This window comes from Lagopus leucura, unplaced genomic scaffold (assembly GCF_019238085.1).
Source record: "Lagopus leucura isolate 7727_CA_CO unplaced genomic scaffold, USGS_WTPT01 Super-Scaffold_741, whole genome shotgun sequence".
Taxonomy (NCBI): domain Eukaryota; kingdom Metazoa; phylum Chordata; class Aves; order Galliformes; family Phasianidae; genus Lagopus; species Lagopus leucura.
Window position 1 is genome coordinate 7,186,688 of NW_024962256.1, and position 25,003 is coordinate 7,211,690.

Genomic DNA, 25,003 nt, shown 5'->3' on the forward strand with positions numbered 1-25,003 from the left:
AATAATACACCCAAAACTTCAACTAATATACACGAGGAGGCAGGACTGGTGGAAACCTTCACGTCACCTCAGATTCACAGCCTTCCTACCGCAGCTCCACAAAACACAAATTGGCTTTGTGTGAAAAACTGCCCATAAAACATCTTTTACACAATTTCAAGTGCATAGTTTACATGTTCAGCCTTGTATACCTGCAGCCAGTTTTACAGCAAAGAGGGAAAATGTTTTGACAGATGACAACAGAGGATAAGCCCTTCATCACGTTTCACTTTTATTGAACATTTTCTGCAAATGCAGCTTAAAACCTTGTTCCAGATTGCACGCATCAAGTTAAGCCATGATAAATCAGTACTTGTTGAAATCCAAATCCTGTTAGGTAGTGGTCGATTTCTGTAGTTAGAGAAATTACAACAGTGTAACAGTCATTCATAAAAGCAGTACGGTGCAAGAGGCTCTTTGGTGCCAAAAAACTGTCAGTTATGCATTTATGAATGCTACTGAGTAGAAAGCAATCCAAATCACAACTCCTCCTCGCAGCGCTATAGAAACATTAAAGGACACTGGAGACTCCTATATCTCGAGCAGTCTGTGAAGAAACATCACCATTAAAGAAAAGCTGCATAAAAACCAATGAGAAAAGGCTCAAATGAGAAAGTACATCCCATCTCTCCTTCTGAAGCACAGGTCAGGCCATGCCCCACTCTGCAGTAGGCATGTTTTTTAATCGGGTTTGAAGTGATCTACACAGTGAGAGCTGACGGATCGTTACCTTGAAAGTTACACCCACTTACTTGGGCGCTTATGTGGCAATGTACTTCCAACATCTACATCCTCGTTAGTGCCCAAGAACACACTGCTCACAGACCAGCACGTGCCCACGACACAATCGTCAGTCAAATACCTTGAGCTGCGTAGAAACCCCAGGTTTCCAGTGAAGTCTAAGAAATCCCAGGATGACTTGCAAATTCACAGATCTACTCACGATTCTTTTGAAACCACGTGAGTGTAATAAAAATGCAGACTTACTTGTGAGATTTTCCTCCAAACTACAACGTATAGGCCGATCCTCGCGTAGATATACACATATATACAGAATTTATAGAAAAATGAGACCTGTAGACAAGATTCCTAACTTGAGCAAAAGAACACTGCACGTACAATAAAGGAGAAACAGAGATAAACAGCCAGTTCTGTCATCACAAGCACTTACGGTTCCACACTAACTTCGGTCATTATTGCATGCATTAGAAGCCTGGAGCTGCAAGTGCCTCTGAGCCTCAATTGCTCTTCCAGAATATCTCACTTTCAGCCTTATCTAAAACTCAGAGTACTACCAAGTATGTCACACAGAAGAGGAAGAAAAAACTCATGTGATTTGCTACAGCGTTGTGTCGTTAATCGCACAGCTGGCTGGGTTTAGCAAAACTGCAAGTCTCCCTTTCAAGATCTACTCTAACTTGCAACGCCTGCGCAGGAAGGAACACAGAAAGCACACAGTTTCTCACACACTCCTTTAGAGCTAAAATACCCTCGTGTTTCTTTTAAAATGCAAGTCCTTGTTTCACTGGACTATCACTGCAAATCCTACATTTAACTGTGCTGCTTCAGTGTATCTCTGCACACAGCTGAAACATTTGCACCCCCTAGCTGTCATAGGTAAGACACAGTACTTATATCTACCTTACATTCATTTTAAACTTCAAATTTATTGAGGCAGTTTATATCAATGTATCCATAAAATTGTTCAGAAATAACCCAAGTATACCATTTAAACATCTTCGTGATTTATCCATTTACACACTCAGTACACAAACAACCCAGCCTCTGTACAGGTTCATCACATGCAAACCACCCATAAAGACAAAAACTTTAATTAAAAATAAGTCACAACTCAGTGTACTGTTTCAACTGCATCTCCATTTACCAAATGGCACATTGAATATTCTCTAAAATAAGATGTTTTTAACAATCTTGTTAAAAAATTCTTGGGCAAAATATTTCTAGACTTAAAAAACATCAAGATTTTTCAAAACACTCAAGATACTATACAACTTATAATAACCTTGAAATAGGTTTACAAGGTTGTTAACCAAGGTATTTACATACCAAATAACGTAAAGCAAAAAATCCGTATTTCTAATGACCAAAAGGTGATGCATTAAAGATTTATGAAATTAAAATTAAGGCTCTTTGTTATAGTTCTTTATGTAACTTTACATAATAGCCAACTTTGGAAATGTCAGTCTTGCACATTCTTGTCAATCTACTGCATTCAAAGCAGCAGAGTATATTAAGTATTACTTTGAATAATTACATTGCTACTTCTATGTTTGAGCATGCTTTTGAAACACTGTAATTATGAAATATTTACAATGTGTAGCCTTCAAACCTCATGTAAAAGCACAAGTATGGCTGTTCGATTTGAATACAAACAACATACTTGCAAAAACATTTTTACTTCTCAAAACTAAATGCAAATCCCTACAGTCTTAATAAGCAAACCAGCTCTGAAGTTATAATACGTGCCTGAATGTGGACAACAGAAGTGAAGGAACTCGACAGTACTGTTTTTCATTTCACACTGAACTATTCTTTGTATCACACTGTTTTCTTTAAGCCTGTAGAAAAATTAAACATTTTCTTAACAAATGATTCCAAGACCTACGTATGCTTTCGGGGCGATGTCCATAGGTTCCTTGAAAACTCAATACTGTCTAGCAGGTTGTAATGATTGGTCCACAGTTTATTTCAGGATGTGTGTTCAACTAAAAGCAACTTGCTGTTTCTCAGTGTCATTTCTCTTAAAAAGCACGGTGATATAAAACACTGAAGACAGAACCAAAAAAATGGAATGGTAACCTAAGGATCAAATTCATTAGCCATTTCTCCTACTATATCAAAATTTGTAGTCAGAATTGTCTTTATTGACTTTATTTTTAATTTTTGTACACAAAGAAAAACATGTTCATATCCATCATGAACAAAAACTTAAAAAGGCAGAACTAGAAGACATTTGTGTCCTTCACCAAAGCAAAGCTGTGCTAAAGGTTCCAAACATTTCCATTTTTAAAATAAATATTTTCTTTTTTTTCATTGTCTACATTCCAGTCTTCAGAGTGTCACTGGAAACTGCAGCCTATCATGAAATACACACTTTTAAACAGAGTCCCAGCTCACTGCGTTTGGTAGCTTGCCATACCATATCCAGCTTGGTTAGGTATTACTGGAGCACCTTGTCCCTGGGCAGGCTGAGCACCAAATCCACCCATCCAGGCAGCAGATGGAGATTGGCTTAAAAAGGAACAGGAAAGGAAAAAAAAGAATAAACAGAGAAAATCATGCAAGCTAGTCAGATATTTACAAGATAGCAGGCTAAAGGAACATGAAACACTTCCTACACTACCATTTACACCAAAATAGAACAACTTATTCTTCTGTGAGTAATTCAGCAGCTTTTTATACCAGGTTAAATGTTACAACGTGTGGTTTCTCAAAATACCATAAGATTTTTTTTGGAGAAAAAAAACAGTTCCACAAACCTTGGATTCTCGTTACACATACACGCCTTTGGAGGCAGCTGTCCTACAGGCATGTGCCTGTAATTCAACACCAGTGATGCAGAAACACAGAAAGTCCCCAGTCTTTAATTGGCATGAATACCACTGATAGCTTTTTACCAGAGCTTAATATGCTTAACTGGCAAGAGGTAATGAGTAATTAAGAAAGCAAAGAAGCTATTTTTGCTTTAAAACAAACAAATGTGGCCAACACTTCAGGAAGATACCAAATATTAAAATTCCACTAAACTGTGAAATTGCAAAAAATTTTAGAAGGGCCATTATGTAGGTTATTTCCCCAACAATTAAAAAAGCCCTTTAGCTCCCAGGTCCAGACCCCTCCAGTATTCACAAGTAGAGACCATGACTTTTTAGCTATTGGACATAACCACTGTCTCAAACTAACATAAAAGCAGTCTTTGTTTACCTTGAGTCTCAATACACCCAATATGCACAAAACATCTTATGAACATGCCAGAGTGACTCACTCCACTATTTGGTCCACAGTAATCATTAAATATAAGCTTTAGCACATTACAAGGCGTGAAACCTTGTGCAATCCTTCAATCAAAAAAGCCTGAAGCCCAGACACAACATTCCTGAAACATTTAAGATTAAGTACAATTACTCACTCTACTCCAAAACCCTGTTGATTCCATGCTTGGCCATACATTCCATACGATGGTACTTGCCACCCATTCGCCATATATTGCCCATACTGTTGTGGATTTCCATATACTTGGCTCCATTGACCCCACTGACTGTAATCCACCTAAGGAGAGAACAGTTCTTAATACTTCAGGGTCTAGAGGTGAATTACGTTCCTTCCAAAGTGCTACAGGTAAAATTTTTGACTCTTTTCAGTTGCACTGTCTACAACTACTGAGCCATAGTGAAATCAGAATAATAAGTGAGACAGCACCGCAACCTAATTAGATCCTTGTACTGAAAGTGTGTGAGCACACCCGCTTTAAATACCAAGGGATATTTGGAAGGACAGTCAGCTAGTCTGCAGTAAGAATGCTAGCAAGAATCAGAATTACCTCCAAGTTTCTCCCTATCTTGAATCATATCCAGAAGACAGATATTCCACCAAAATCACTAGCCCAATTTGATGAACAACTGGAACATAACTGAGACAGAACATGGGATTTCATAAGAACGCTACTACATTGAGCTGTTATAATGGGAGGCATTGCAGGTGGATAATTGGTTGCTTTTGTGACACAAATACAAGAACACGCAGTGGAAAGGATAAAACGCAGTTACCTGCTGGAAGTTTTTAGTCATATCAGGAGATTCTTTACCCCAATAACATTTAACAACATGTCCTTCAATTGTGGTTCCGTTAACTGAAACAATAGCATGTGCTGCACTTTCATGAGTTGAAAATCTAAAGAATGTAAAAACAAACTAACGTTACTCTTCATAGCACTTTCAATTGATTGCTCAAAAACAGCAACTCTACACATGCAGGAAAATCCAGTGAAAGAGATCTGCTTTCATACACCATCTTCACAAGTAAAAAGATTGGTGGCCACTTTTAAAAGCTGCAGATTTTTCTAAGAACACATGTTCTCAGAACAGACTGTAACAGATTTTAAGACACCAGTAGGAGTTCATTCAAAGGCAATCCACGAAAGATCAAACATCAGTATATTAACAAAATCACAGATTTTCTTTCTCTTCATCCATACCTGACAAATGAGTAACCTTTTTCTGGGAACACTCTTATTTCCATTATCTGTCCAAATGGTGAAAAAGTCTGTCTCATAAGTTGATCTACAACACACAGCATGTTGGAATTAGTAGCCATCTTGATGCCCAGAAAGTTTTGGTAATAAAAGGATCAATAAAACAAATCGTACCCGTTAGCCCAGAAGCAATTCCTCCACAGTACACAGTACAATTTTTTGGACTTGACTGATTTACTACATCTTCAAATCTTAATTGTTTTGTATTATCTGGAAAGAGAAGAGACTGGTTTTAAGCATCAGCCTAACAGCAATCCCAGCGTCCCAGATACTTACCTCATACAGATACAGAAATTATAGATTTAAAAACATCCAATATCCAGTAGTGCCACAACTAAGTTAACACAACACAAAAGGGAAAAAAAAATAAAAAATTTAAGATCTAGAAGTTAAGCTAGATATTCAATTGAGAAGGACAAGACTTTGGCAACACTGTCACTCTTCTCCACTTAGCAGTGCCATGCAAGAGATCAAACAGCTTCACAGGGCCTTACTTTCTTGTGTACTTTTGGGGGCTGGTGGTTTCCGCGTTGCCCAGTTGGTTCTGATCTGACGGCCTCCTAGCCACTGGCCTCCCATGTGTACAATAGCATTTTCTGCATCCTAAAGAGATCAAAATAAAGACCACTAACTCATGTGAACAAGAAGCACGTACAGCTCTACAAGATTTAGTTGTCCGGTAATTCCAGTGATGAAACTGGTAACTGCTTTAAAAGCCCATGAAATTCAGCAAAGCCAAACAGCCAAAATCAATTACCATTAAGACAGTCTGTCACACAGAAGGTTCTCACAAGTGATCTGGTAAAGCCCTCCCTCTCCCTGCATATGCAGTCATTTTGTCAAGGCAGTGTATCTGCATCAGAGTATTTGATGGCTGCCCAAAACAGTACAGAAATCAGAGATGCCAGAAGTGATTATTGAAATGAAACAATTATAACTGCAGAAAATCAAAGGATTTTGCCAGCTGACTGTATAAAAAACATAATATACTAGAACATAATTGATAGCAACATATGCAAGGTGAGGAAAGACCTTTTAATCATCAAAATTTGACTGGCAAATTTCTCAGCTGTAATCCAACTCAAGTTCATACCATGCAGAATGTGTTACAAGACGTTACTTTAAAGATTCAAATGCAGCCTTCTGTAATCTTTATTTGTGCCCAACATAACAGACCCCATTTAGGTAGAAAATTTTCAAGTTCTGGAGGGCTGAATGCTAGCTAATAAAAAAATCTCTAATGCCAAGACAACAATACACTGAGCATGCAGCTTCCTGCCATCCATTCCTCCACCCCCACCTCATCCTCTCTTCTACCTTTTGGAGGAACGCAATTTATGTCTGAGCATAGACTGTATTTTAAGTTTTGTAAATGTTAAAGGCGTTGTATGTATGCATATGTACACAAAGCCAAACAGTCATGGCCCACGAGGCTTAACATCTTATCTTGAACATAAACTAAGAGACAACCTCTAGGTTCACACTGTAAGCAAAGGAAAGGTTTGCTAATTCTGCAAGAAGCAATTAGTCCCCTCTGCCAGCTCTTTTGAAATAAGAGAGGCAGAGCAAACAGTACAAATGTTTGAAATGTTCCTCCAGGAGGACCAAGTTTAAGAAAGAAAATGTAAAGCACAAGAGACAAAGGGAGCACATGGACAACTCAAAGGTGAGTGACCAGCATCCTCCTGCTGCACATCGGAGACTTCCAGTTAGAACAATACTCATCTCAGACACCAATGACCCAGGACCTCGAGCCCATGTAATTATACACACTGGTCATTATGAAGACATCACATATACATAATGAGAACTTTATGAGAGAGGACCAATAAGGGGAAAAAAAAACAAAACAAAACAAACCTTCCACCTGTGCTCCTTAACATAAATTGAAAACTGACTAGGAAAACAAACTAGCTCAAGTGATTCCCGCTGCTAGTCTTGATGATCCTAGCTGTAGCAAAAAAGGAACTCAGCCCATGCTGCCATAACCATTTCAGTTCAATGCAACAGTTCAGTTTTCTTATTACTGTAGTGTGCATTAACACCCAAAAATGCTTAAGGAAAACTTCACACAACTTCCCATGCTGTCCTGAATGCATCTCGAAACACAGCTCAGTTTTCCTTAAAAATTAACTTCAACAATTACAAAGAATTACTTGAGGCAGATGCATCGCTATGAACAGTAGGACAAAACACTACTTGTTCATCAGTGATACACTAAGTTCTACAGATAACACCTACAATACCCCTGTCAGAAAGGGACGCCAGTCACTTGTCTGAAACATTATTTCATAAGCATACATAAAGTTATCCTTTCTGTAATAACACTCAGCACAAAACCAAACAAAACACTTGAGGCACAGAATCAAATCTTAGCTGTAAATTAATTGCTCCGTGCAAAGAGATTTCAAAATGCTGTAAAAACTCAAAAGCAAAGGACCAACCCAGAGCTCCTTTAATGAGAAGCAGACAAATGAAATCAACTCCACTTTAACATACAATACACACAGCAAGCAATGCTGGGTACTCAGCAAGGCTGAGCTTTGGCATGAACCTAAACCTGTTTGACACCCAGCCCAGCTGTGCACTGCCACAGCCCCACTCCTTAGGGAAGGGCTCCAGGATGCATTCTGTGGGAGCTCTATCTTCACATACAAACCCACACCAGACTGCTGCAACTCCTCAGCTAACAGACCCAAAGCACAGCATTCCAAAGCTCTGATCTCTACTCCACGCACTGCAGAAGTGGCTCAATGGACAAAGATAAACAACACCACGTTCCTGCAGCACTGCAATTGTCTGCATCGTTTCAACCCTTTCTAAACACATCAGACATTTTTTACAGCGTTAACTCTGTCTTCTAAATTCACACGTACTTCACTTGGGAAAGCCTGATATGCAGTGAATACAGAACAGAGGAAAAACAACAAATGAAAATCTGCTATTATTTTAAATCAATGTTGTCATTACTTACCAGTTTGTTATAAAAAGATACAAAACCATAGCCTTTTGATTTTCCAGTTGCCATATCTTTAACTACCCGTGCATCCCTGTGGAAAGAAGCACAGCTATATGAGGGTAGAATTAATAACTTGCAAAATAAAAACTAAAAGGAACCACACACACTGTATTGTGAGCATAATTTTTCTTATAAATTCAGTTAGCCCTAAAACTAATCATTCCTGAACTCTCCCTATCGTTTCTTTACCTGTTAGAAAAAAGCAGTAGGACAAAAAAAATAACATGTAATAGACATGCAACCTATCCACATAACCTGTACTGGCTATAACTAGAATGGTCAGATTTGAACTATAAGAGAAACAAAATTGCCTTTTCTAAAATTCTATTGGCTAGGGTCCTCTAAAGTTTACTGTTCTATAAATTACTGTAACAATTCTATCTAATTTACCATGCATTTTCTAAATAGTTAAATGTCTTCTGCCTAGTGATACAAAATATATGAAATATTAAAAAATCGAAAAAGAGGAAAAAATAGGAATTAAAAGGCATACATGGCCTGTTAACAGATTTCTTTATTTTTCTTGGTCAATTCTCTACCATCATTTTGGAGTTTGGGCAGCTGTAAATTTTGAAAAATTGACATTTTCAGAAATTTAAGAAAGGAGAATAAAACTAACAACAATGCTAAGCACACCAGTACGAAAACAACAAATTTACACAGAAATTTTAGTGAGTAAGTTAAAATGATTGGAAATATAGAACTGCACTGAATATAGAATGTTAAAATGTAAATACTAAAATATGTATATAATAAATAATGTATAATAAGAATAAATAGAAATGAGAAAAAATCTACAACTGAGTTCCAGTGTGCACAGTTCCTTGCAGTTAGCCTTCAAGATCCTGTCCATTCTTATGAGCAATTCTGCAAAATAACCAGAATGCTATTACTTTTAATTGTGACTTGGACTTTAGAAAAACTGCAGGTCTCAGGTATAAATATAGATCGAGAAACAGAAACCTGAATTATTCTCTTATATAGATTTTCAAACAGCACTACTTACCACATTAAGAGACAAAAAGTACACAAAACAGCAGAGGCAAGAAATAAGATTTATGGTTCAATTAAAAACATGCGTACAGAACAAGAGAAAACCAAGGATTCTGTTCTTAGAAATACATTCTCATGAGGCAGCACAACAACGTTCACGTGCGACTTCAAAGGATTTCCATAAAGATAAGCCAATAGCAGATAACAGACTTTTTTGTAGCAGTGCTTTTGCACACATACTTTAGGACTTACAAGCATTCTTGTAATGTCAAATGTGGTCAATTCAAAGATAAGATCATTTGCTGCCACCTGGATTTTCTGAGAGAAGTTCAAACTCTCTCTCAACTAACAGAAGTGTGCACATATAATTTTGAAATCAATGGCTGATCACTACTATCTCAGCTGTTATCTGAAGAAGTTATTTATTCTAAGAAACATTAGCTTTTGGAAAATTGTCATAAGCTGTACAACTAGTTGCTTCATAAATTTGTATTATAATTGAGTGGCTTCCTATACTGCCTATAAAACGCAGTATGAACAAAATACACTGAAGATGCAACGTTTGTAATCGTAAACTCACTATTCTGTACACATTCTGAACAATAAAAAGTCACACTTAGAAACAGTCATCAAATTTTACCAAGAAGTTGAAACATATTAGGGTGTAACTCAAAAAGCATACTGCTTTCAGCAAAACTGAAGCACAATTACATTACTGGATTTACAAACATGTGATAACAGATATAGATACAGACACGAAATAATAATGATCCCTCTTCACTGCCCACCCAACAAAGAAATTGACATCAGAAAAATCATTTAAAAGATAAGAAATAACATTTCAAATCAGCACAAAATGTTCTCTGTCACGTTTTCTAACCGATACTGGCAATGTTTGTTATGATACTTACGATATTTTACCAAAAGGAGCAAACGCTGACTTGATATCTTCTGTTGTTATTTCTGGACTTAAATCCCCAACGAACACATGGAAGTGATCTGAAAATAAATAATTTGCTAATCAAATATTTAACTGCTATCTAAAGCTCTAGCTCCTGAAAAAGTGACGCTCTGTGCACAGCACTGGGAACCACAAACAGTCAGGATTCCACTTGATGAGCAGCAGCAATTAAGTCTGTTCGCTCCGGTTTCCCCAGTTGCAAAACAGAAACAGAAGAATTAGTCTGCAAAATTCTATTAAACACAAGATGGGAAGGAGAAAAGTTACATTTGAATGTATTTATGGCAATTACTACCACGTGCTATGAAGTATTGGTGTAGAAGTAATACTGTGCCATTACTTTACTTACTGGATGTATCTTTTTTCTGGCTACTTGGTGTTGTTGCCCAGTTTACTTTGACCTCCTGAAAATAAGTACAAGATTTAGTATAAATTCATAAAATTCCTACATGTTATAAGGTCATTCAAGGGCTGGTCACAATTGTCAGTGTTACCAAATCATCCTTCACTATAAAGGACTTAAAAAAAAAAAAAAAATCACAAAGAATGTTTTCTAAATACCATTTTTATTTTCTACTGAACTTTAACAATATTTAACTTTGGTAAACATTTCTAACAAACAAATATCCCATAGTTTTACTAATACATACATGTACTTTTTACAAAGACAGTATCCTTAAGATTAAGATTACAACATAAACAACTTACCTTTCCCAAAATTTTTCTCCCATTCATAGCAGCTAATGCAGCAGCTGCATCTCTGTGTTCATAAAATTCCACAAAGCAATAAGGGTCATTGCTTGTATGCTGCAAAACAGAAAATCCAACAGAAGAGTTGACCCTTCTGCTATCGGGTTGCTGAGAAGAAAATCCAGGAAAATATATTACTTATAGCTAGAAACTTTAAGAATTACTTCATTAGATTTATGAAATAGCCTTTGAAATTACACTTAAATGTAAGAAACTTTTAAGATGGACTTTTCATTAAAGGTCTAGCAATTTCTGAAGTATAGTTTACTTTTTATGAGGCCTCAGTACTTCTATGGAACTAAAAATAATTCAACTACCAGAAAAGTGATCTGAAGACTGGATGGAGAGGAGGGAAAAACAGGAGCAGAAGGAACCAAGACAATTTGCTGCCTCCAGCAGATACTCAAAGCTTGAAAGGTTTGTTTCCCACACTCTTTTTTAGCAATTTTCTCACTCCTGCTGCTTGTCTCTTGTTTTATTTGTCTGAAAACCATCCACAGACAGCAACCCAGAGATGGCATCCCCTTGGTCTCCAGTGGAAAATGTTACACTTAGTGACTGCGAAATGCCCCTTAAAAGGTCTGAAAATAGCTGAAGATCAAGGGAGAAGATACTAATCAATTGATCTCTACTCTTTTATCTTGGGTAACACCTCTTTCTGTAGGCTGACTCAAAACAAAGCTCCCTAAGGTGTTACATGTACCAGAGTAGGAAGTGCAACAAATACAAAAGTCTTCAGGAAAGCTGATCAAGGAGAAGTCATTATGAGAATCCTAACTTAAATACTTTTAATCTCCCTAAAAAATGTCAGAAGTACAAAAGCTACAGCCTCACACTCAAATATCTTCATTACCTACGCCACCCGTCCATGGACCAAAAGACAACAGGTACAAAAAGAAACAAAGTATTTCTTACATGGGCAAGGAAGGATCTAAAAACTGCTTTGACATCAATACTTTTCCACATTAACTTTTGCCATTGCCAGGAAAAGCACAGCACTAACTGAAATTAAGAATAAGCCTTTATTCGTTTTACTACTTAACTTCTGAACGTTCATTCAAGCATATATAAATAAAGAAATCCTAATTCTGCCCTATAAAACTCAATTGTATATTTTCAAACACAGTTCTGTCTAAATCTAAACAAGGGAAGCTATGAAGATCTGATCGCCAAACTGATCACAAGGCTTTTGTACAGCTAAAAGGATAAAGCAGTCTGAACCTTCCACCTAAATACTTCAGTATTATGAGTAGTATTACTAGGTGTTCCTACCACGCAAAATAACAGACAGTGAGACGACATATCTGAGATTACAGCAAGGAGTTTAAGTCACAAGAGCCACGAAGTGCTCTGAAAGCATGCTTGCCTCGGATGCACTGAAACAGCAAGCCTTAACTCAGCCCTTTTTCCATATGACATCCCTGCTGCACTGAAAACAAGATCTGTGAAACCCACTTAAGGCCTTAACAGATTTAGTGCAGTTTACACCTCAGCTGAAGCATATGATACGTAACTTTCATACTGTGAGGAGGTCTTCTTTTGCACTAAGAATCTGTCTGAACAGGAAGAGCAGCCTCTTTTGTAGATGTCCAGCTCTTTAGGTGCTCAAGATACCTGTGAACGTTAGCTACAGCACTCCTCGCAGCATGACATGCTCCCAAAATAAACACCTGAAACCTCTTAATCTGGTCATGCCACACCTTCTACAAACTGGCTAACAATTAGAAAGAAAAAAAAAAAAGAAAAAAAAGCATATGGAAAATATTCAGGCATAAACTTGACTGACTGAGATAGCAACAGTGGGCAGATAAGAGCTAAAACATAGCACACAGCAGTGGCTGTGAAAAGCTTACAGTACAGCATTCAGAAGGATGGTCAATAACCACAAATACTTTGACCATTAAAAGCACAGTAGGTGCTAATTCCAGCCTAGAATCCAACCACTTGAAGTTAACTGGGTACTTAATTTCAAGGTATAAGCATATTATTTCTATATGTCCTTTCAGGATTTTTTCTTTTTATTTTCTTTTTATTGATTACTGAACCACTTCCACATTATATAAAAAAATGTTAAAAACCTGCAAAATACACAGGGGAAGGCACTGCTAACCTCTGCAGTACACACTGTTTACAATTGTTACTGTAGCAGGCTTGCAACTTTACTTAAAAAAAAGATGCTGTCCTCTCTTCCTTCCCCCTAAATTAACTCCCTGAAGTGAAAAGTAACTTCAGTAAATTGATCCATATTAATACAGAATCTACAGTAGATCTCAGATGCACAAGTATACCTGCAAGGATGTAACAACACCCCTCTCAAGTGTGCCGAAGGTGAAAGCTACTGCCCTTCCTCTTCAAGTATTAATTCCCTTCTCATTAAGATCCTTCCCCCCCTTCTTTGTGAAGCCTGCCAGATGACTTCAGGGCAGCCAAGGTGGACAGCACACCGAGTAAATGGGCACTGGAATATCACAGAATTTCCCTCCTGATAGACTGCCTGGTGACAGGTGCTAAGGTCAGCCGAGTACATTCACTTCCATATGACTGAATATAGCTGCCAGTAGCTTTGTTTACATTCTTATTTCATAAAGATGTCTCGCTTGTTATTTCTGTGGTTATATTAAAATAAAATAAGCAGAGGAATTTCTTGTCTGGTTCTTAGGGAATCAAACTGACGCTGCCACCTCTCACTCAGCCAATGGTTGGAGTGGCAGCATTCTGAACAGTGTGACAACCACTATTTCTTCAGAAAAAAACCAACAGCTGTGCTCTGTAACACATTCCATTTTGTTCTGCTCATCTTTCCCCAATAACCTGGCAGAGAACGTGGCAGAACTCCTTTTACTTTCTCTAGAAAGTTCTAACAAAAGTGCCACGAGATGAGAAGGATTAAACAAGCATCAGGTAGTTAATGTGCAGCCAAAACAATACAAAAAAACTACAACAATGTGTCATTTTGAAAGGAAAAGAAGATCACAGAGGAATTACAAGCAGCATTCCTAGAATGATGAGTCTTATGATCAGGCTTAATTAATATTTCATTAACGATCCTCACAAGAAAACTTAGGTGACTGTACTAAGGAAATCTGTAACAAGTTAGTAGGAGCCACCAGAAATAGCAATAAATGCATAAAGAAAAACACAATTTTAGAACCAAAAATAAAACCAGTTCTAATTAGTCCCTGCCTGCCAGAAACTCATCAGTTATAAATGAGGAAAGAAGGAAGTCCATAAGGCAGCAAGAAATTGCTGATATGTCAGGAAGATTACAGAATTGGTACCAACACTAAATGGATCAGAGAATCTACAAGTGAAAGAAGACAGTATTAGTACTTACCAACACATAGCACTAAAAAACCTTATTGGGAGTACTATGGAAACTGTTGCTTTATTCCAAGAACAAATAATCTAAGAACAGGCAGGTGCAGACTCGGATTGACCAAAAAAAAAAAAAAGAGGCTCAGGAATAGCAAAACAGATTTTGAAAGATTTCTGACTGCACATCCATAGTGAAGAAAAAGGGGAAAGAATTACTGAGACTCGTGTGTAAATTAAGTCTAAAGCAGAAAAATTAGCCATGAATAACATTGGAAACAACAAAGTTTTTGATCGTCAGAACAACACAGCTCTGAAGAGAGAGGGGTACCAATCCTTCACATTACAGTGGAATCTCATCATCAGCTGATAAAACAGACGTGGCAGGGCTACCAGCAAGAGCACAGGACTGTTCTCAACAGGAGGTCTCTTCAGCAAAGAATTACCCAATAAACACAGACAGAAAGAAATCAACCCTACCATTATCAGTAACACAAAAAGATGCCCTCAACTTCATTTATTTTTGACAATTTCGGATAAAATTGTATTTGCTACTCCTCTGGAAGTGAAAGGTCTTACCTCTGTTATCATTTTACAGCTTTTGCATGGTCCAATCTGGCTGAATAACTGAAGTATAAGGACTTCAGTCACATCTCTGGAGAGGTTTCCTACATAGCTACACAAGGAAATAAAAAAAAAGACATTAAAATAGAAATTTTCATCTTTTAAAATGTAATTATTTTAAAACCTTAAATAACTATTTAAAATCCTGGGCATCTTCATCTGAAAGATGTGATTCACAAATGATTTCACATTATGGCTACAATGCAACATTCACATGGTCTTTCAGTATAAAGCTGGCAACACAAGTGGGAACACAGTGCCTGGAGCAGCCATAACACCACCATTGACAGCCAGCACCAAAGCTGCCTTTGGCAGAGAAAGGTCAGAAACTGGACAGCACTGCTCAGGGATGCTGGAGAGAAAAAAACATCTTTGCCCAGTAGGTTGAAGTTTCACTTCCCACTGAGCATCTGAACAAAGCCAACTTCCCACTGGGGTACAAAGCTCATACCAAACTCCTGCTATTCCAGTAGTAGCTACTGAACGTAGATTATGCTGCCTTCAAAGGACCAGCTGCAATTTGCTGTTTTCCTGAATTGGAAAAGCAGCCCAGCCACCAAAAGGCAAGGCACACAGCTTACGCCATAGGAATGCTCCACACATTATCTATCTCAGCAGCTACCAGCTCCCCCCACATTTGGCAGTTTTACTTTAATATCACCCATACTTACAGACTTTACCTATGAAGTCATAGAAATTTCAGAACATGGAACCATTTTTATGAAAAAATAGAGACACTAGAGACGCACAGAGATAAAATCCAATAGCAGCTCAGAAACCACTCCTAAATATCCATGAGAGCATAACACTGAAAAATTAAAGCCAGGTCACAGGGGTGGCTGAGAAAAAGTCAAACACACATCGAATGCTAAAAAACAAAAAGCATGACCAAACTGGAATCACACTCTATTTATCATCGAAGTGATCAGTCAAGAGAAGGGCTCCTCATATCTACACTACTCAAAATCACAACATCACTAGCAGAGGTGCGTTTGTCATCTCTAAGAGCAATTCAGTCCAAATACAAGGTGCACAAATGTAAATCTGCAATTTAGCTGTTGTAAAAAAATGCACATTTTAGTCACTACACTGTAATCTACTACAGATTTTCATACTACAGCAAACAAATCCGTCCAAGTTGTTGATACACCTCAGTGAGAGAAACTTGAACTCGTACTTAGTTGATGCACAAGCAAAGCTCTTGTCGGAGCAGCAATTTAAGCATGCACTTCTCTTGTATCCAAGTCAAATTTGCAAAAGCTATGTCTGTGTTTGACAGCTGGACCTTCATTTGGATTGAGCAAGATTAAAACTGACACTACCTGTTTTTATTTGAACCCCACACGAATAAATGAATATGTTTTCCTCTATGCTGATACTCCTTCAACAGCTACCCAAGAGCTCCATGCTCTCTGCTTGCAGGTAAATGCTACACAAGATCCAGAGTGACTATTTCCTGTGATACCACCCAAACACAGGAACATCCATTTCTTTACTTCCTAACTAAATATGTAGGAATTAGCAGACATCACTAATGGAAGCTGCATTCATATCCTGTGTAAGCACTTGTGTAAGTAAACACTTGACAAATTTAAGAAGCAATTGGCCTTATAATGGGCTCTATCTTGCTGACTCTTCAATGCCCTATTCCAAAAATTCAGCAGTTGAACATTCAGATCTTATATTTGAAACCTTAACTCCACTGTTAATCATTCACTAAGTTAAAGCTGCTAGTGATTTGCAGTCTGAAGCGGAAATACCAACCCAGCAGATACTACTAAAATCCAATGGAAAATATGATTCCTAGTAGGAGTTCCTACATAAAACGTCTGTACTGACATGAGCTTATTACCAGCACTTGTTCTCCTTGTATCTCCTCAAGCTGTGTTAGCTAACAGCACACAGAAGTAAGCACCTGTAGCACTGACATGAAAGAAAATACAGTGAAGCCCTTTTAACTTCAAGTCCTACTGTGCAGTCAATACAGGAAGCCAAAGTCTCAGTATCTTCTGCATAATATTAATATTTATTTCAGAAATGCAGCAACTCTGAACAGCAGTTTGAAGAATTCTTTTTGGTCTGACCAAAAAAGTCAGGAAATCTGTTGCTTCAAAATCTGTCCAATTAAGATAAGACAGGACAACTTTCAGAAGAATTACCAGCTGGTTTTCAATACCACTGCATCTCCTACCAGGCAGCTGTGAGAACGTGACATCGTAAGTTTCAGCTACAAAACGGGCTGCTTCTTCACAAAAGATAATGAATCAGCAGTGTAATTTGGGACTGCCTGATGGATAGATTCAGAAGGGCTGTAAGCTCCTCATGGTCCATCAATTCTCTGTGTTTATGATAAATACTGCTTTGATGTCTAACATTACTGCAATCAGAACCCATTAATACATTTCACAAGCTGCTAACGCTCTCAAACTTGAACACACACCCTGAGACTGCTTCACAAGGAGAGGTTCATGGAACAAACACAGCATACACACAGACCCAAACCTCTGGAAGTGCACGTAAAATAAGTGAATACAAACCACTACAAGTTTTTGAAACAGTACATTAAAGATGAGGGCTTGGTGGTTGCTTGTACACTTGTAAGTTAGTACATTCAGTACAGTTAAAAGATGACTTGGAAAAAGAAGCACCATACCAGCAAACAGCTTCAGCACGCTATGTCTGAATGCTTGTTGGGCTCCACCATCCTCATGAGACCCTTCCAGATCAGGATAGACTGTAATTCTATGAATACTGTATCACTAAGGAAACAAACACTCTACACACTTGGAGCAGAAACCTTACCTCCTGGAAAAGCAAAGCTTCTCAGCTGATGCTAACCACACACCGCCAGACAACTGGGCACCTCTTCTTCACCTCAACTCACACGATAGAACACAATGCTTCCTATTCTACTTTGTGAAGCCAAAATGAGCAGGAACACACCCAAAGAAAACATGACTTTCAAAAAGCTGTTCTACAGTTTATCAATCTTTTTGTTTTGTTACATCCTATGGAATACATCGTTCAAACTTAAAAATCATCACAAAGCTCAACAAAGCAGCACTTCCTACACTCATATGTGCTGTTAGCTTGGTTAATGTAACAGGGCAGCGAAGTTCTGGCTTTTTGCATGCAGGCAATCATGTTTGCTCTCTTCCGCAAGTTTGAACCACTTAAATACTAATTAATAAGCACGTATAGCAAACCAAACCATATATTATATAGCCTGATACAAGTTTCAATATATTACACTTGATAGGTGGCTGACAACACAAACAAGAAACTGTATTTGAAATTCTGAGATCTTGCAAAGTTGCGTGAAGAATGAAAGACACATTAGCAGTTAGTTTCACAATTAAAATCTTAGGCTTGAACAAAAAGATCCTCTTTGTGGGGGTAAATGGGTTTTCCTTCACTTCAGACAGCCAAGGAAGAAAGGGATGTTTACAGCCATTACTTTCAGGTCCAGGAAAGCTCCCCTACACACTGTTTGAATGAAAACCAGAAGAAATGCTTTCCACACTTAGACAGCATGCAAGAAGTGCTATACTAATGCAGAAAGTATGATAAGAAGTAAGGTAACTGACGGAGTGAAAACTGCCTAGAAACCTTAGCAGCATCTCTCTAATGGCAGTAGTGAGCTATAGGAAATAACGTGAAAAGTCTACGCAGCAGAACTCTACCAAAAGAATCTTGCTCTGCACGAGGACGAACCAAAACAAGGCACAAAACTTAAGCAAACCCAACTCAGTATTCACAGCTGAAGACCTGTACTTCTGCATCCTACCTGAAGTCCACAGTACTCACCATACCGCGTGGCAAGGCTAATGATGGAACAACTTGTGTATATAATGACTGTTCTTCATTTTATTCTACGGCCATTAATAAGAACATGAAAATCAGCAACTTTTTCTTCCTGTTGTTAAGGGGCAGCTAAAAACACCAAGAACAGACAAATGTTGATGTCTGATAGCACACTTTCCACCTTAAGGTACAAACTGAACTTTGATATGGCTCATGATGGAAAGAGATCCAACAGCACCCACAGAATGTTCTGTACTACATCTGCTTTGAGGATTGCTGACCAAAATCTAGATGCTGCTGTGAAAAATACCACAGAAAGCCTATGCTCTCAGGTTAGCTTCACCTTGTTTCAAACAGTAAGGAAGAGTTTTGGGCAGAAGACACTTTCCATAAAGGCTACTAGTGAGGAGAACTGTGAGGACAAAGAAAATGTAACTGGCATCTAACTTCTATTGTAAGCCTCAGAAGATATCTTAAATTCTTTGAGGTTCACAACCAACCATGATTGAAAACAACAAAGCAAACCCTTTTGGTATTTCCTTACTGAAGGAATAAACAAAATACAAAAGACATCTATTAAGCCACCCTTAATTTATCAACCAAGCACTTCTGGTCAAATAGCCACACGAACCATTTATTCTTCATTAGACTTCCTCCTGTAAAAACAAACTACAGAGCTCAAATGACATTATTAGTTGTTCTTGGGAGGCAGTGAGCCTTTTACGTATATGCAAGATCACAACTGCTCTATGTATGACAAGTATCAGCCAGCAAAACAATCTTAAAATAAGAACTCGCAGATATAAATTTGAAGATATTTCAGGAAAAAAAAAAAAAAAGCAAAAATGCTCATACTTTATGAAAAGTGCCCTAAAAGGATAAGAGAGAAGTAACCCTATGTCAGGGTTAGGATCACTAGAAAGCTACTAGGCAATGAACATACGTGCTGTTCATTACTTTGACGAGTTAAGTAGAGAGTCACATTCATGCAATACCACATCTCTGGCAGCTGCAGTGATGGCATTTCAGACACTTTAGCACAAAAATAATTTTTCCTTCACCAGGGACTATGTGCCAACTTCAGCCACAGCTGGGTGCAATGAGAAGAGCTCACTTCAAGTGCTGTTAGATAGGAGTAAAAGATTTTAAAACTTCGGCTGGGTATAGCACTTACTTCAAAAGAAAGGAAAAAAAAAAAGAGAGGAGGAACCAATCAGCAAAGGAAACGGACCTGCAGTGAAACACGCACCTTTGCCCTTTTCCCTCTGCTCATTCTAAAGCAGCGCTCTGGAAACTACTCCCACTGTCAGGGCCAAGCACACTCGGACCACTCGAGACCTCAACACAGAAAGCATTGCAGATAGAGTTATTCTATCTAACCCAAGGACTGAGCAGGTATCACATGACACTGCAAGCAAGTTAAGAGAACTTTGGCAGACATCGGGAAGAGTGGAAGGAAAAAAATATAAAAAAGAAAACAACACACCGCAAATTGCCTGGAAAAGCCTTAAATGCCAAGTCATCATTTTGGTACTAGAAGCAAAACAGAGCAACTCTGAGATATTCTGCTCTGTTTCAGTCATTCCTCTTAAAGCACCTGGAAGACTTTCGGAGCGCTGCCATCCCGGCCCGCACAGACAAAGCTTCCATGGAGCCGTGCTGTGCCGAACAGCCCGCACTGCCTCGCACCCCGCCAGCCGCACAGCTACCAGCGAACGGAGCGATGGAGAACGATCTGCTCCGCATCGCCTCGCGTTACAGACAGCCCTCAGCCTAAGAGAACAACACGCACGCAAAAAAAGCCATACCTGCAGAGTTGAAAAGAACTCAACAACAAAACCTCGGCGCTATATTTTCGGACAGGACGCGGACAGTTACCAGACGCTGTGTGGAGTTTTTTTTCCTGCCGGGCCCACGGAGCGCCGCCCGTCCCGCCGGGGCCGAACAAAGAAGTTGGCGGGGCCGGGGCCTCAGCACCGCCGCGCTCCCTCAGAGCCCGCCCGCCCGCCGGAGCCTCCCTCCCTCCTTCCCTCCCTCCTTGCTTCCCTCCCTCCCCGCACGGCTCCCGCTCGCCGTCCCTCCCTCACACGCCGCCCGCCGGCACCGCCGCTCGCCGCCCGCACCTCCCCGCCCCCGCGGCCCGGCCCCGCACCGCCCTGCCCGGCCCCGCGGTCCCCGCCGGCCCCCTCCCCGCTCACAGGGTCCGGGGCTGCCCGTCGTCTTCCATAATGGTGCGTGAGCTCCGCTCGCGGCCGGGGGCAGCGCCGGAGGGGGGGGCTCCGCCGCGCGGGGAGGCGAAGGGAAGGTGAGGCTGAGGGCCCCGGCTGCCCCCGCTCCGTCTCGCCCCCTCTCCAGGTCCCGACACCGCAGCCCGAACGCGAGAGCGAAGAACCAGCACAAAATGGCCGCCGCCACCAGACACTCAGGAAGCCGCGCTCCGCGCAGCCGCGCCCCGCCGGCCCGCTCCCTGTCGGCCCGGGTTCTCCTTCCCGGTCCTCTCCGCCGCGCCGCGGAGCGCTCTGGGGATCGTAGTCGCTGACGGAGAGAGCGCGACGGGCCGGCGGTAGAGCAGCGGAGGCTTGCTGGGTGTTGTAGTCCTTCGGCGGCCCACAGCGAAGGAGGAGAGCGGGGAGGGAACTACATCTCCCAGCATGCACTGCGGGTTGGGGAGCTGCGCGACGCTCCGCTCCGCGGGTTGGCGGCGGGAGGCACGGGAAGGGGCGGTCGTGCGCAGTCCCGGCTCCCGCCAGCGCGGCGGGAACGCGCAGCGGCTGCGTGTGCCATGTGGATGTAAACATGGAATCGTAGAAGTGCTCAGGTTGAAAAAGACCTTCAAAATCAAGCCCATATGTATACATACATATATATTCTAAGTTCTTTCATTCACTCAGAACCCCGAAATAATCAGTGCTGTGTTTTATTGTTGCTTTAAATGAGTAATTTCTGGAGGCTGGAGATTCCACTTCAGACTGGGTGCTGTGCAGGACTCCCAGCCCGCTCTATGTCACTGGAGGGGACAGCAGCATTACAGCTATGGGGGTTTTTAAACTTGCTTAAAACCAAGGGAGGAAACAGATAAAAGTGCAAATACCATTAAAATGTCATATAAAGCAGTTCTGACTTTTATCAAGTTGTTGGTTTCACTTCATTTAATTTCTTCTGGAAAGATGTAAGCATAGCTGGCTCGTGGCAGCATACACTGTCAGACATCCACCAGCCCAGTGTCAGTTTGTTGTAAAGATTACAATTGCTATTGAGTGTGTCATGCTCAGGGGGCTCGCTGGGCCTGGTGATCACAGAAATCACAGAGTAATCATTTAGGTTGGGAGAGACCTGTAAGGCCTGCTGCCAACCCAGCACTGCCAGCCCTTCCATCTGCCCTTGCTGCGGTCCCACAAGCAGGCTGCTGCACCCACAGGCTGCTGAGGGGCCTCAGCTGAGCTCCCAGGGCAGATAACTGAATATTAGCACTGCTTTTCGGCAATCCCAGCATCAAGCCGATGTCCCTGAGGGCTGTGTGGAAGTGGTTCCTTCCTGAGAGACGCTGGGGATACAATCTCCGTGCTGTGGCCTGTGGTAAAGGCCACAGGAGAGCTTCCCAGAGCCTGCAGTGCTGTCACCCAACACATAATTCACACTGACAGGGGAGAACAGGTTAAGCTGGGCAAAAACAGCCTAGGACTCTGTGATCCCATGGTTTTGTGATGCTCTGACTCTGTGACCCTATGGTTCTCCGATGGTGCATTGAAATGCATACTTCTCATCAAGGTGAGCACACAGACAGCTAACAAACTGCTGTCACATGCATGGAATATATTTTAGCATGCTGAAATCAGTTTTCAGCTCACTGCATTATTTTTCTGTTATTCCCAGAAAACTTCTGTGGAAAAGGTCTCTGACATTAAACAAAAAATCCAAGCTCACACCACTGAAGTGTTCTCGCACACACAAAAAAAAGCTTAATGAAAGAATCTTCATGGTAACTTCTGTTTTTCTTTAGCTATTTTAAGTCTTTAAACTTTGAACAAGTTTAAGTCTTTAAACAAGTCTAGCTAATTTAGCTAGACTTGCTAAATTAGGAATTGTTATTGAGGAAATAGATCGGAATAGCTGTGTTTGGGCAGAGTATGGGTTCCTCGCAGGCAGAATGATCATTGCACTTTGGAAGCAATTCAGTTTGTGTACGCATTGAACATTTAAGTACTACTGAATGCTCTTCCTCTTCCAAAATAGTAACACTGTGAAGAAAACTGCCTCTATAGTTATCAGACGGTATATCTTCATGCCTGCTGCTCGCACTGTGATGTTTTCCCATCTTTAACTTAAACACGCAAGGCTGTTGCCAGGCACGTCTTTCTGGCGGAAGCTGCTCTGGCAGTGTATGTCTTAGGAGAGTACGTGGGACAGGGGCTTTAAGCAGCTCTTTACAATGTATTGGAAACACGGAAGGAGGAATACATAAGAAGCTACTGGAATACTCCTGCTGTGGGTTTTCCGTGGCCAGAGATCCGCATGTGAAGAGCCTGCATATGCAGAACCACGGTTGTCTGCAGTGCTGGACACCACTGGCAGAGGAAAATTCCAGTGTTGTGTCTGCATGGGAGCTGCAAATGAAGGAGCATGCTGCAGGAGTTTGCACTGCTCTGCATCCTCTGGATAAGACACTACATCTGCATGATACACCCCAATATACTGAAACCTTGTCACAATGTGTGCAGATCAGCAGTGCCTCGTAGTAAAGTCTGTGGGTTAAAAGGTGAATGAAACTGGAATAGACATCAATAAACGTGATCTCATCCTCTTATCTGAGAACAGCCACTTCATTTGCAGCAAAATAGGAATCTTCCCTTTCAGAGACATGATGTTTTGTAAAGATTGTATTACCAAAATATTCAGACATTCTACCATATGCAAAAAATGACCAGCTATCTCCAAAAACAATGTTGTTCCCCTCTCCCCTTAAAAATATCCTGCACAAATAAAATTTTACACAGCCTGTCCTCATTTCTTGCCTTTTAAACCTTGTTTTTCCTCTGTGTTTTTTTTTTGCTTGTTTGTTTGTTTTTCCTCCCAACATTGCCCATTTTTTCAGCTACAGAAGCTTTTTAAAAAGCAACATGAGAAAGGTCATGCCGGAAGTTATACGGGTCTGGGTATGCAGGCAACACATAGAGTTATAGAAATATATCCTGACTGAAAAGTGGAATTATTTATTTCTGCATTTGGTTATTCGGGCTATAAGCCATAAATCGTTGGCGTTCTCTGAATGTTATGAGAGTTTGCAGTGTTTATTGCTACATGAAACGATGCAGCAGGACAGATGAGTTGCTGCAAGACACAGAAATGGCCTTGGATTGCCCATTACTAACCAACATCAATAATGTGCATCGCCATCACAGCTGCCAAGTCCCTGACAGCACAAGCATTATTGCTTAATGCAGCAATAAAAATAATTCTTTTTTTTTTTTTTAAATTAGGAAAAATTATTTCCTGAGTTTCAGCTTCCAAGTTCATACTGGGCTGGCAGAGGCATCAGAACAGGAGTATTTGAATACTGCTCTGTGGAGAGGGATGTAAGATTTATTCGGAGGCTATAGGAGGCCCATAAAAAGACTGTAGAACTGACTTTAACTAAAGCTTGCCTCAGTGATATATTTGTGCCAGGTCAAACATTTTAATCTGAAAAAAATGGCTCTCAAAGTTTGCTTTTACTCTACCTTTCCATCAGTGTTTGGCCACTTTATATGCATGTGTTTTGGTAACATTGTCCTGTCACTGTCAGAGACGTGTAAGGTCCTGGTAACTTGTGGACAACAAGTGGGACTTAATTCCATCCACATTCAAGAACAGAAGCACTTCATAGGGCAATTAGGAGCTGGCTTGGTTGTATTCTCAAAGTACATAATGAAAACCAAGTTCTTCCAGTAGGTGTGAAGAGTGACACAGGATTTGAAACACTGGGCAGCGCTGAGCCCAAGAGCACTTTTGTGGAAACCTCATTATTTAATTATATTTTCCCATTAACAACTACTTTTCGAGTTTAGTTAATGAGCATATCTTAATCTGTTAGATATGTACCTTGATGCCTTTACATGCCTTTAATTTACTAAGCAGAATATCATTTAGTGTTGTGTGAAGACAATAATTAATTAAATACAATGGCCCTTTTTACAGCTGGAGCTATTTTCATTGACCAAAACATGAAATAAAGACTAGAGATTGACTCATT

General features: G+C 40.1%; 1 protein-coding gene across 4 annotated transcripts; it reads right to left on the minus strand.

The window, feature by feature from the left end:
- Positions 1-247: 247 nt before the first annotated feature.
- TIAL1 (TIA1 cytotoxic granule associated RNA binding protein like 1) lies at positions 248-21,188 on the minus strand. Of its 4 annotated transcripts, none has more exons than XM_042863657.1 (12): positions 20,973-21,188; positions 14,926-15,022; positions 10,993-11,142; positions 10,634-10,688; positions 10,235-10,322; positions 8,286-8,361; positions 5,806-5,914; positions 5,426-5,521; positions 5,255-5,339; positions 4,827-4,950; positions 4,190-4,329; positions 248-3,291 (listed from the first exon to the last, which is right to left on the minus strand). In XM_042863657.1, exons 1-12 carry the CDS (start codon positions 20,999-21,001, stop codon positions 3,174-3,176), a joined length of 1,167 nt encoding a protein of 388 aa, XP_042719591.1. In that variant the 5' UTR covers positions 21,002-21,188; the 3' UTR covers positions 248-3,173. The 4 variants fall into 4 exon arrangements, with proteins under 4 accessions (XP_042719591.1, XP_042719592.1, XP_042719593.1 ...); XM_042863658.1 differs by having other exon boundaries at positions 10,993-11,091; positions 20,973-21,183; XM_042863659.1 differs by lacking the exon at positions 20,973-21,188 and adding an exon at positions 20,583-20,655.
- Positions 21,189-25,003: the final 3,815 nt, after the last annotated feature.